This window comes from Haliotis asinina, chromosome 4, assembly GCF_037392515.1.
Source record: "Haliotis asinina isolate JCU_RB_2024 chromosome 4, JCU_Hal_asi_v2, whole genome shotgun sequence".
NCBI classification, from domain to species: domain Eukaryota; kingdom Metazoa; phylum Mollusca; class Gastropoda; order Lepetellida; family Haliotidae; genus Haliotis; species Haliotis asinina.
The window spans coordinates 60,568,301-60,581,358 of NC_090283.1; the positions used below are offsets into that span (position 1 = coordinate 60,568,301).

The 13,058-nt window shown below is 36.8% G+C and overlaps 1 protein-coding gene across 11 annotated transcripts in view; it reads left to right on the forward strand.

Annotated features, from left to right (window-relative positions):
• Nucleotides 1-1,163: 1,163 nt before the first annotated feature.
• The window catches only part of LOC137281747 (dedicator of cytokinesis protein 9-like), a 177,702-nt gene continuing 165,807 nt past the window's right edge, over nt 1,164-13,058 (forward strand). For all 11 annotated transcript variants that reach the window (XM_067813338.1, XM_067813334.1, XM_067813336.1 and 8 more), the window contains exon 1: nt 1,164-1,378. In XM_067813338.1, the coding sequence (XP_067669439.1) occupies nt 1,259-1,378 (120 nt within the window). In that variant the 5' untranslated portion in view covers nt 1,164-1,258. The remainder of the gene's footprint in view (nt 1,379-13,058) is intronic.

Consider the following 13,058-nt stretch of genomic DNA (forward strand, 5'->3'; position numbering starts at 1 on the left):
ATACAGCTAGAGTACATGGCTGATAATCTTGATGGTCGTATGCTACAGCTTGAGTAAGCAACTTAACAAATAGTTTACCTTTTGAATAAATCTAGCATTAGGACTTTCATAAATACCCATCAAATGCGCTATAATAATAAAAGGTCATTGGGATCCTCCTCAACCACATCTGGGATTCAAATCCTCACCCTTCTGAGCCTAGCAGGCAAGGGACATAACTCTTTATACCATGTTGTGCTTTTGCCAATGGGTGGGTGGGGGCCTCTCAGTTTCTTAGGGGTCTCCTCTGAAGTAGATATTCTGGCTGCAAGATATTTTAATGATACCCAAGAACATATTTTTCTCCATGGAATATGTATGCAGTAATTGTGGTGGAAACATAAACCTTTTAAGACATTTAATGATCTTTAAAAAATCTGACTGGGGATTTTTCATATGATAAACACGACATACAGAAAATTAAGAACTCCTTTGGATAACACGCTATGTACAAGAAAATAAATGTGAATTCCCTTTGTTCTTTTCATTTGCATGCCTTAGGATAGAATGGTGATCCTGTGAGAGTTTTGCTTCAATATTTTACAGTAGCTTCATAACCACAAGGGAGATAACAAAGCATGTCTTAACTCAGTAAATGTCACAATGTCATCTCCACAAAGAGAAGGACTTTAGATTGTCAGTTCTGTACATAATGAAATATATTGTGAGAAACATCAAATATGCTGACATAAAAAACATCCATGTAAATTTTGCATGTTAAAAATTTAATATAGTACTGCCAATTAAAACGTTTCCTAAGCTGACCTTCTTTAAGTTATCATAATATATAATAAAGCATTTGATCTTCACATGATTTAAGTCTTTGAACACACACACAGACACACACACATAGACACACACACAGACACAGACACAGACACACACACACAAAACAAAACAAAAACAAAAAACAAAAAAAACTAAAGTGAGATGCACCATAAGAATGAGAGTATCGCATTAAAATAATGTAATGTATCTCTTATAAAGTATATCATATATTATTCTCTAGAATTTTTTGCACTTTTGCACATCGTTGTCGCAAAACATAAAAGCATTCAACATTCCTACACATTTTTTTCCAGTTGGAGGAGTGGTAGCACCTATACGTAATGACGAGTTACCTCCCTTCACATACTCACAAATCAATATGGCGGAAAGCTTCGACTTCCGTAAGAAACGAAATGAGAAAAGATCGTGACAAAGAAGGATTTAAACAATTATGGCTGCTCATCTGACAGAGCGAAAATTCAAAAACTTCAAAGAGGCTCTCCGAAATCGAGGAGATGCTGCGAAGATTCGGGAAAGTGTGTCTGCTGCCCTCAGAGAGAGTGCCTTTCAGGTGCGTGTATTCTGTTTCCATGTTTATTTTAAGACGATCTGTCAAGTCAAGGCTACATGTGTAAATGGGTCTTCAAATTGGATAAATATAGATGATAGTCGCAGTGTTTGTCTCGTCAGAAACATATAGTTGTTCACTGTAAGGTGTGTATCGTCGAAGTCATATTGACATGTCTTATATTTGTGACCGCAGTCAGAATGGGCGTTCACCTTTCAACACATGGTATTCAGGCACGGTAGTCTCGTCCCAGATATTCGTCTCTTGTCAGTGTTTATCGATTTGACCGAATCTCCGTTCATTTAATGTAAGACGTCGTATGAATGGTCCAAGTATATCTGAACTAAAAATACGATTTTACAGAATATGACATAAGGCTATATTCAACAGTGACCTGATGCTGATGAATGAAACAGTGAACTAAACCTAATGCTTTTTTTCTTAAACTAACAATGAGGTTGTGTCTCTTCAGTCTTTAGGTTTCGATTAAATCAGGTTTATATTAACATATTTTAAAGGTTCATTTTGTCCAATTAACAAGAAGTCATAGGCTATAGTAAGTAAACTATGAAAAAATAGCGTAATTATTAGAACGTGTCAGAAAAATGGTCATCATTTAATGTTTGTATGACCTATTTTTTGTGATATTAGTGTTGTGATTAAGTATATATAAACAAAATTTGATGGAATATACATATATTGTGTCTGTTCATTTTACTGCTGTGTCGAATGATTATTTACAATTTCTACTTGTCAAGCGTCAGATATTCAAAATAGCATTTTAGGTTTGTGATTTTTTTTTATGCAGAAGCAGCATCTGCTTGGATTTAGATTAAAATGGCATTGATTTCTACAAGGTCTTCATTAAGTCAGTAACTTGGCGTAATTGATAATTCTGCCTCCTTCTAAAGACAGTGCAGCAGTATTGTTAAACTGACCCACTTAATGAAGTGAGTCATACTCCATTGTAATAAAGCTGAAGAGTTTGACAAACAATTAACAATACGAAAGACACTTGAGTTGTCACATTGGCTATTTCAGCACAATGGTTACCAATTTTATACCCATTTCTTTATCATTCCTTATACACAAAGTTCCTAAAATAAACTAACTATTGACATTTTGTTATGTCAATAGTTATAAGGCCTTTGCTCTAACAAATGACTGTCGACAGGTGTAATTTTAGAACTGTAACTTTTTGCGTGTCTTTTATGGCAAATGTTTATGTGGAGTTAATGAAGCTAAGTAAATATGCTTTGTTGATGTTTCTTCCTTTTCTTTTGTCATAAAAAATACATGTATATGAAAACAGTTCTGAAATATTTAGGAAATGTGAAAAGATAACAAGAAGTTTAAGTGCAAACTATCTGACAAACTTATTTTAGAATGATAATCTTCTGTAGCTCTCTACTTTCTGCTGTAGTTTACTGAATCCTCATTTTGCATCAGAGTGAATCAGTAAGTAAGTGCAGGTTTACAACTTTCAGTCCTAGCAATATTCTAGCCACATCATGGCAGGGGACACCAGAAATGGGATTCACCTATTGTACCCATGTTGGGAATTGAACACTAGTCTTTGGCCAACACATTAACTACTAGGCATATGTTGAAATCGATAGATTTTGGACTTAATGTTGAAATGGTAGATCTTTGGACTTAATGTTGAAATAGTAGATCTTGGGACGTAATGATGAAATGGTAGATCCTGGACTGAATGTTGAAATGGTAGATCTGGGGACTGAATGTTGAAATGGTAGATCCTGAGACTTAATGTTGAAATGGTAGACCTACCCTCCTTTCACAAAGTAATAAGGCGATCGTAAGTCACTAAAGTAATCTTAGTGCAGTGTTATTGTTATCGAATGGGGGTTACATTTAACCTTAGTAAAGGTTGCTCCATGATAAGAGACCCAGGGGACATTATGTTGAAATGGTAGATCTGGGGACTGCAAATTTAAATGGTAGATCTTGGGACTTAATGTTGAAATGATAAATCTAGGGATTCCACAAAGTCAAAATACCATGCTGATGCAAAGTAGTACCAGGCTGACCTGGGATCAGGATGATGGACCAATCAATACATGCTGTAAATCCAGACAATATTGCTGCTGCAGGGAGATAATTGACATATTTACCGGTTCACTTGCTGACCGCAAAACATTGTGACATCATCGTTATCAGTCGTATAATGGCACACTCCCAATCCGCATGTTATTCTCATGATTGACAGCACTAGCACTAACACATCCTTGTTTAGTTTACATCCTCTTACACTTACATACGCTACCTCTGAAACATTTGTGAAATACCGTAGTGATTTGATTGATTGGCATACCTACATGTTGTTATCGCTTTATCCCTGTTCATGTACATAAGTCTGTTCTATGCTGTATTACTTCACTCTTCCTTGACAGCGATATAAGGATCCATACTGAATCGTTGCATCATATGTAGTAAAGAAGTAGTTATCCATAAAGAATCTTACTCTCTTACTCTCTTAAATACTCTAATGGTTGTAATTCATGTTACGCTTGGGGGGATGGTGAGTGGGGTTTGGGGTCTTATCCCAGCTGTCTCACATTCTGGTGTTTGGTTGTGAGCTTGTAGCAGATGTTGGTTAAAAAAAAGTCCAAAATTGGAACATGACGTGGCCAAATTCAACATGTTCATATTTTAACTCATTATTTGATGAAAGAGCAGAGATCATTATCCTGTTTTTCTTCACACGTTTTTAATTGTAATGTATCACATGTATCATGATACAAAGTATGTGAGTGATTATAAGTTTCATGTGTTTCAAATTAGGAAAAATGTCCATTTTTTGCTCATGCTTGCCATAAAAGGCGACTCAGCTTGTCGTAAGAGGCGACTAACGGGATCGGGTGGTCAAGCTCGCTGACTTGGTTGACGCATGTCATCGGTTCCCAATTGCGCAGATCGATGCTCATGTTGTTGATCACTGGATTGTCTGGTCCAGACTCGATTATTTACAGACCGCCGCCATATAGCTGGAATATTGCTGAGTGCGGCGTAAAACTAAACTCACTCACTCACCATTTTTTGCTTTATTGTTACACTACCATAGGGTATACTTGTTTGTATATAATGCCAATTCCTGTGTATTCTTTATTCCTCAGTATCATCTTATGTGTTCATTAATTAGTCCCTTCACATGACGCAGGATTTTGTACTCCTTTATCCACAGAATTCAGAATAACAGTCCTGGAGTCTATAAGAAAGTCAAGTTCTCTTTATGTGATTCTTGTACCTAACAACCCTCTAAATCTTAAATTCTAAAATATTTAGAATCTATTGACTTTCTTGCATAATTTTAGACACAATTCCCAGGTGTAATTTCTCTGTATTTTAGGCAAATTGCACTTTCACTCTGGTGTGTAATGCTGAAAAGTAAATTGTCTTGTATTAGCAAATAAAGCATATGCTTGAAATGTATGAGGTTACCATGGCAACCAACAGGTTTCATGCTCCAACAGTCAGTACCATTCTTTCATCATGTCTCATAGTACCATAAACAAACATTCAGGTGTTTTGGACCATTAGAAATGCGTTGATAATAGTTTGCAGTGATCGCATGTTGATTTGTGTTGTCTCCTCGTTCTTTGATCTATTTTGTTTGGCCTTAGGCTGTGGTCATCTTCCAGCCATCTTGTTAATCTTCCCTGGCCACACATCACAGCACACAGTGAGTCACATGGCATATGGTGAGGTCAGAGGTCACCAGCACATTCAATTAATGAGCTGAATCTCACACACTGTATTTGGAGATGGATCCCATAAATGTGATCAGTATTGACGTAGTGCATATTATCATGATTATTGTTTGAGATAAACATTTGCTTTTCTTTAATAGTAATTAACATGATAAACGTTAACCATTTTCACGTCTTTCATGGTGTGGACGAGATTTGGTGAACAGGTGAATAGGTTCATCATGATGAGTAAAATGAAGACCGGGGATAAAACAAGTTTTCTTTGAAGATTTCACTAAATATTTGAATTTAGGGACTTTCCAATAATTGTGATGATGTTATTTTTTTAATTTAAAGTCATGCTGAAAATGCCTTTGTCTTGTAAGCTTATGCTATTGCTGCATACATCAAGATGTTTTTAACTTGAAACGTCTTGCAACTTTTTTATGCCTTAGTCTTTCACTGCCGTTTCATCATATTTCCGTTTTCACATCTATTGAATTTACTGAATTGAATTTGAATATTATTCTTTGATCAAATGCATATTCAATGTAAATTCAGTTAATCTAATAACTGAAGATTTGTATCCCATCTTCATGTATCCCATATTATAGTTGACTTGAGGGAGGTATTAGTAATTGCCTCTCTTCTTGTCAGTCTGGCCATCAAATCAGATAGAGTTACAGGGGATGCACACACTGCTCCCTTGAGAGTCACTGTGACCAGTCCTGTCTTTCAGTCTCAGACTCACTGCAGGGGGGCCATCTCAAAAACTGTTCACAGCAATTGCCAGTATGGATTTTTCATGGATAAAAAGGCCAAATATTTGGCTGTTGGAAGTTTCTCTCAGTATATCATTGGATCATACAACTGTCCGGCAGTTTTGTCGTTATGGAGATTAAGATAAAGATTATGCTATGTTTTACCACTGATATGAACTTTCAAAATGATTAATATTTAAAGGGAAAGAGCTGGGACATTTGGAATCCCAGAAAAACTCTGGAACAATTAGGAAAGGGAAATCCAATATTGCAGGAAACATATTTCCTTTAGTAGCACTTGAAAGTTACGTACATTAATCACCACTCTCAAGTTAGGCTTGTGTACAACATTTCAAGGGTTTCCTCTAGGTAAAGATCTTTAGCAAATAACCATCTGTAGCATTAAATACCCAATTCTTTCATAGCCTTGCTCCAAGGCTGCTCTGAATATAATAGCCATGAGAGTGTCTTAATTCTGTCTCAATAGTCTTTTCCAACTCTTACTACAGGCTAGTTTAGGTAACAGGAAACAGGTAACAGTATATCAAAGGATGCCAGTCTTTATTATGTAAAACTTGTACTTGTTTATTTTACATAATCTTGGACTCAAGATGTAAACTAATGGCTAGGGTTTGCTAAAAAGATGGGAAATAGGGTAATGATTATCGATATGAATATTATGTAATTTATAATATCATATATTAACTATTTCTGTGAAATACTGTTCCTAATTTACTCACACAATACAGAAAGTTACCCCTTAAACTCAGACTAACAACTAGTCCCTGAAATAAACATATTTTACAGAAGAAAAATGTCATAGAAAATAAAATTTAATGAAAAGGAGCCCCAGGGCTTTCTTCAATGCCTGAAGCTGTGGAAATCTAGACTTCCTACATTCTCTAGACTTGCATGGGCTTTCATGGCTATATTTGGCGCAGGGCCTGTATGACAGATTCACTTAAACCATGGACAGTTTTTTTAGTAATCCATGCATGAATATGTCACCACAAGCCATTGATGTAAAATATGTTGTAATTGTAATCTTGTCAACTTTTTAAACATTTTTTTCCAAAGTTACTTCACCGACATTATTGTATAATTGATCAAAGTTTTCTGTTCTCCAAGTCCAATATTATTCTATTATTGATCAATGTTTAGTCAAATATTTTCTGTCTCTATGATATCTATTTCTAGCCAACGTTACTATTAAAAAATACTAATCAATGTTGGAGACTTGTGCAAGTCTAGAAGCTATGATGGATTCAGTTTGTTGAAAGTTAAGCTGGAGATTCTAGGTAGTGGTAACAATGTGTAATGTTATTATTAATTCATTGTATGGAAGTGTTGAGTGGCATTACGGCTGTGCTATCAAACAGCTGGTACAATGTGTGGTGGGTCCAGGGAGGGTTTAGCTGGAGGTTTCACACTGTGTATAGCTGAGTATCTCCACAACCTGCCTTTGAAGTCTACCATGCCTTACCGTATTTCATCCAAGGTTCAGACCTCCATTATCTGAAGTGTACCATAGTTACATCTTTCGTGTGAAGTCTACCATATTTTACCATACTTCATCCATTATCTGAAGTGTACCATGAGTTTCACTGCAGGAAACTGTATTTATAAATGATTTTAATGAACTGACACCTACGAAGTCTGTGAAGCCTTATAATTCTGTTGAGACTATAAAACTACTATCTGAAATAATTATATTTTACATGTTCATAGTAAAACAGATATAATGGAATGTAAAGGAGCCCTAAGACTTTCTTCAGAAGCTGTGGAATTTTAGACATTTCACATGATCTAGACTTGTGCAGGCTTTCCTGGATATACATGTATTTGCTTCCAAGGTATAAGAGACTATGTCAAGCCCTGTAAACAGTATAACAACTTGTTAGTGAGCTCATGTCCAGTAGCTGACACCAGTATTTCCGTGGTGAATGAGCTGACTCTACAGATCTGCTGTGGTTGATGTGGTGGCTAATACCACCAGACTGTGATTGGATGGCTTATCCAGCTCAAGCTTCTGCAATAAAAGCAGAAGCTTCATTAGCAGCACAGTCAGGAGACACTTAACAAACATAAAGTAGCTGTCAGGATGTACTTTTTTTAGACATTAGATACATTTATGGACAAATAGAGTGGAACAAGAAACAGTTTTGATCCTTAACTGGAGTGAGTGAGTGAGTGATTGAGTTAATATTTAACGTCTCATCGGCAATATCTCAGTTTCATTTGCTGGTGAATTTTCATGGCTGGTGGATTTTCAGCTTGGCTAAAATTATCCATAATCAGAAATGTTGTAGATGGGAAAAATTATAATAATCATTGACATGAAAATTGTATCATTGATTATTTCATAGATAAACAGTTGTAATAAAACAAACTTTTAATTTACTTACATGATGTGTAACTTAGGTCTTTTTGTGATGGCCTGCTTTGTAATTACTCAATTCAAGGTCAGATTTGTAGAGTCCTGTCCTTTAACGGACAACTTACGTCTGGTATTTAGTAAACAGGGAAGTTATGAGTTAAGCAAGCCATTATGATAGTCGTAGTAATCTGGGGAAGTTCAACTAAAGGGGTACGTTTCAGGATCCTGATGTTGAATTCTGTAATGGACCACGAAACTCGTGTTAGTCTGTTTCTCAGTCCTGAACCACAGATGTTGATAGACATTTAGAAAATGGTGAGTGAGTGAGTTTAGTTTTACGCTGCTTTTTAGCAATATTCCAGCAATATCACGGCGGGGGACACCAGAAAGTGGGCTTCACACATTGTACCCATATGGGGAATCGAACCCGGGTCTTCGGCGTGACGAGCGAACACTTTAACCATTAGGCTACCCCACCGCCCCTAGAAAATGGTAGGGTAATACTAGACACTTGCTATGAATATGCAACTTCTTTATTATTAAGCACAACGTTTCTGAGCTAATACTTGCTCCTTCACCTGATGAAGGGGCAAGTATTAGCCCAGAAACATGCATAAATGATAAAGAAGTTGCATATCCACAAGTGTCTAGTATTTTTCTGAACCACATAATATTCCATTTGCCCAACCCTTTCTGTAGTGCTGAAGCCCAATATGCAGCAAGTCAAGATTTCTCCAGGTTTTCCTTACTCACTGAGGCTTCTTTTCATTCTATATAATATATCTGGAGACTAAGTTAGTACAGCGTCATGTGAGTAGGTACCATTTGTTTTCCTGTGCTGTATGTTACAATTCTGTTAAAGGGCTTTGTATAGCTCCAACGTGACGTAAAATAGTCGTAAGTAATCATCCCTGGCGTTTTGAGAGTACAAGAAAACAGAATGAGCTATTGTGCCTCCTCATAAGCTGCATTGTGGGCTTGTGTGTTACAGCACGTCTCCACGCCTCAGCGACTGACTAGTACTTGAGTTTACAAGTGTCAAGTGATGTCGCATAACATTTGGGGTATTACTTGACATTTGAACTGGTGGTAGTCTCGAGGGTCTGTATTTGTCAAGCCAACTCACAGTTTAATGAATGCCTTAGTAGGAGAACAATTTACAAAGAGATGAGATAAAGGTGTCTTGAATATACTTAGTTCACTGTGAAAGGAAGACTGTTTTCCACGGTCTGGTGAACATAAGTAGTTGTAGATACTGTGATATAGTGGCACATGGTGAAGTGCACAGCCTACAAATCACAAATTACATGCGAGTTTCTTGGCCCACAGTGCTACCACATGGAGTCCATGTGGTGTCTCCTTGAGCAGGAGGCAGTACGAGTTAAACCAATTGGTGCACTGTAGGTTGAGATGGTAATGTGACCATTAACCCAGCGCCTGACAAGACAGGTTGGCTGTATACTTCCCAGGGAACCCAGAATGGGAATAGAATGCCCACTGATCCACTGACCAAGGAAATCATGTCAATGTTCTGACCAAGTCACCAAGTGTGTGGAAGCTAGCTCAATGTAAGAACCTGTTTATGATTCTGACACCCATGAAGGCCTGGGGTAGAATAGGCCTCCAGCAACCCATGCTCGCTATAAAAGGCTACTATGCTTGTCGTAAGAGGCGACTAATGGGATCAGGTGGTCAGGCTAGCTGACTTGGTTGGCACGTCATCGGTTTCCAATTGTGCAGATTGATGCTCATGCTGTTGATCACTGGATTGTCTGGTCTGGACTCAATTGTTTACAGACCACCGCCATACAGCTGGAATATTGCTGAGGCCGGTGTAAACCCAAACTCACTCACTCACTTATGACATAGAGGCTTGCCAGGGTGCTTTAAATTATTTTATCACTGTTTGATGAATGTTCATATGTTTGATATCAAGACTGGGTAAGATTAAATTTATCCTCCCAAATCATTGTTTTTAATTTGTAATTGTAATAGACAGTCTCATTGGTAAATGATCGAGAGCTTCAGTTTCCCGCGAGTTCTGGAGATCAGTTTATAACTGTGTTATAACAGTAGAGTGATAAATTAGTTGTATCATCACACTTGATCATCATAGGGATACATAAAGCTATGATATAATGGGTTTCTCAATGTGGGCATTGAAAACCCTGGATAACTGCGAATGAAGACACAGCAGTGATTTGCTGGAGACGAAAGACATCAGGAAATATTATAAATATTTCCTTCTTTTTTTAAATAATTCATATCACTGGTACTAAGACTGCTTCATAGGCGCACAAGTCCATGATGTTGCCAGACTCTAGAGGTGCTGTATTTGTACTGTTACCTGAACCATAGTGTCTGACTTGTGACATTTGTCGTGCATTAGTCAACGTTTGTTTACTCTTGGATGCTTACCAAAAATAGCAAAAACAAGATTTGGCGCTATTCCACTGCCATTCTTTTGAGTGCTCCAGAATTACTGCTTACTCCAAATCATCCCCTAAAATCAGGAAAGGTTTCACTTAAAAGAAATAAGATACAAATTACTCTAAATTTTTCGGTTTTTTTTTTATTTTTGATTACTTTGCTAGTAAATTATTGGGCTTGGAGTTGTATGAATCAAGATTCTGCCTTATTTCATTGCTTCAGAATTACCACTTACTCCAAATCACCCACCAAATCATGAAAGGTTTCCGATTAGAGAAATTAAGTTACAAATTATTCATAATTATTTTCTCCCATTTCTTGATCATTTTGCTAACAAATTCTTTCACTGGGAGTTGTGTGAAACATTAATGAAACATGCCTGCACTGGAAGCATGACATAACGGCTTAAGTTATTCATCAGTGTTAGCCATGACAGCTTGATTATAGTGAGGAATTCTTCTCTCAAAGATATTGAAGTAATGTCCAAAGGCCGAGTGCTTACATTATACGTTGGACTGGGGGCAAGCATTTACATGATTAATCGCTGGAATTATGGCTCTTGTAACAGCTTTAAAGAGAGGAAGCAGACAGTCTCTGCATGTTTGATCCAAGTCTTTCTGATTATCATCATATTTGTTAAATTTATGATATACTGCTTGTTAAGTTTATGATGTTATCATATTACGTGTTAACAATAATCCTGATTACACTGAGACAGGAACCGAGATGTTAGAATCTAGAATTACATAGAAAATGGCAACCAGTCATCATCTTCTCGTACAGATTGTAATGATTTTTGTAGCCAGTATGACCAGCTACTATATTTTATCATGTTAGTTCAACTGATTTATCATAATATTAATAATCATATGTTATTTGTAATAATCATCGAAGGCACTCATAATTCATAATTGTTTTCTCTCTTCTCTTGTTCACTTTGCTATCAAATTCTTTGGCTAGGAGTTTTATGAATCCAGATACAGCATGTTGGTTGTAGTAATCGACCAAGGCGTTAAAACATATGACATTGTGAGATGCTGATTAAACCATACAAAAGTTTGCTTTGAGTGAACAGAAAGAACAGAATTAGTTCAAATACAGTGAAAGTGAAACAATTTTGATAACTGTCACTAAGCAACACATGTTATATGTGGGATTAAACTTTCTTAGTAAAGTACAGATTCTTGTACTTGTGTTCAGTTGAGTTGAATTCACACTCAAGTATGAGAATTTGTGCATTCCTGAGAAGTGGTGCATTAGATTATATTTTACTCTCTCATTCACCCACACAATCATTTGCTTGTCTTGAAGTTGGTCAGAGTTGCTTAGTGGTGTAGAACATTTATTTGATGAAATACGGCATTAGGACTTCACCATAGCATACCACAGTATGCAGAAGTGACTATTTATGGTTTACACAATGTCGTCTACATATTGTCACAAATGTACAAGGGTCTCAGGTCCAAGAGCACTTACTAGATCAAATATGGTACTAGGACTTCACCCCCCCCCTGTCATATGTCAGTGTGGGAAAGTGACTATTTGTGGCTTACCATGTGTAAACAATGTTATCTACGTGTTGTCTCAGATGTACCAGGGTCTCAGGTCCCAGAGCACTTGCTAGATGAAATGTTGTACTTGAACTTCACCATGACATATCACAGTATTCGGAAGTGACTATTTGTGCCATACCATGTTTACACAATGTTATTTACATGTTTTTTCAGATGTACCAGGGTTTCAGGTTACAGAACACTTATTTGATCAAATACGGCATTGAAATTCACCATGGCATATCACAGTATGTGGAAGTGACTATTTGTGCCATACCATGTTTACACAATGTTATCTACATGTTTTCTCAGATGTACCAGGGTTTCAGGTTACAGAACACTTATTTGATCAAATACGGCACTGAAATTCACCATGGCATATCACAGTATGCGGAAGTGACTATTTGTGCCATACCATGTTTACACAATGTTATCTACATGTTGTCACAGATGTACCAGGCTTCCAGGCCAGCGAGTATTCACACCTTGGTTATCATTCACAACAGACATACAATTCTTAGTATACTTTTCACAATGTATCAGTCCAATCTTTTTGGAAGCCTGGACTAATATATAGCCAATTTTTAACAAAGTTTCTCCATATAATCTAGTTTCTATGTGAAAGTTACATCAAGCAACATGTCAAGTATCCTCAAAACAGCAATGTTTAATTAACACATGGGATATGGGACATTTTTCAGCAGACTTCATGTATGAGCTGATGAAGTGGTGATTGGTTGACAACAGTACTTGTCTTTCAAGTTTTCATTATTCCTCTCTCATGTATCTATTGTGCACAGATCTAAATATAGCAAGCTACTTCACTGTTTTGCATATTTTTTGTTAGTTCAT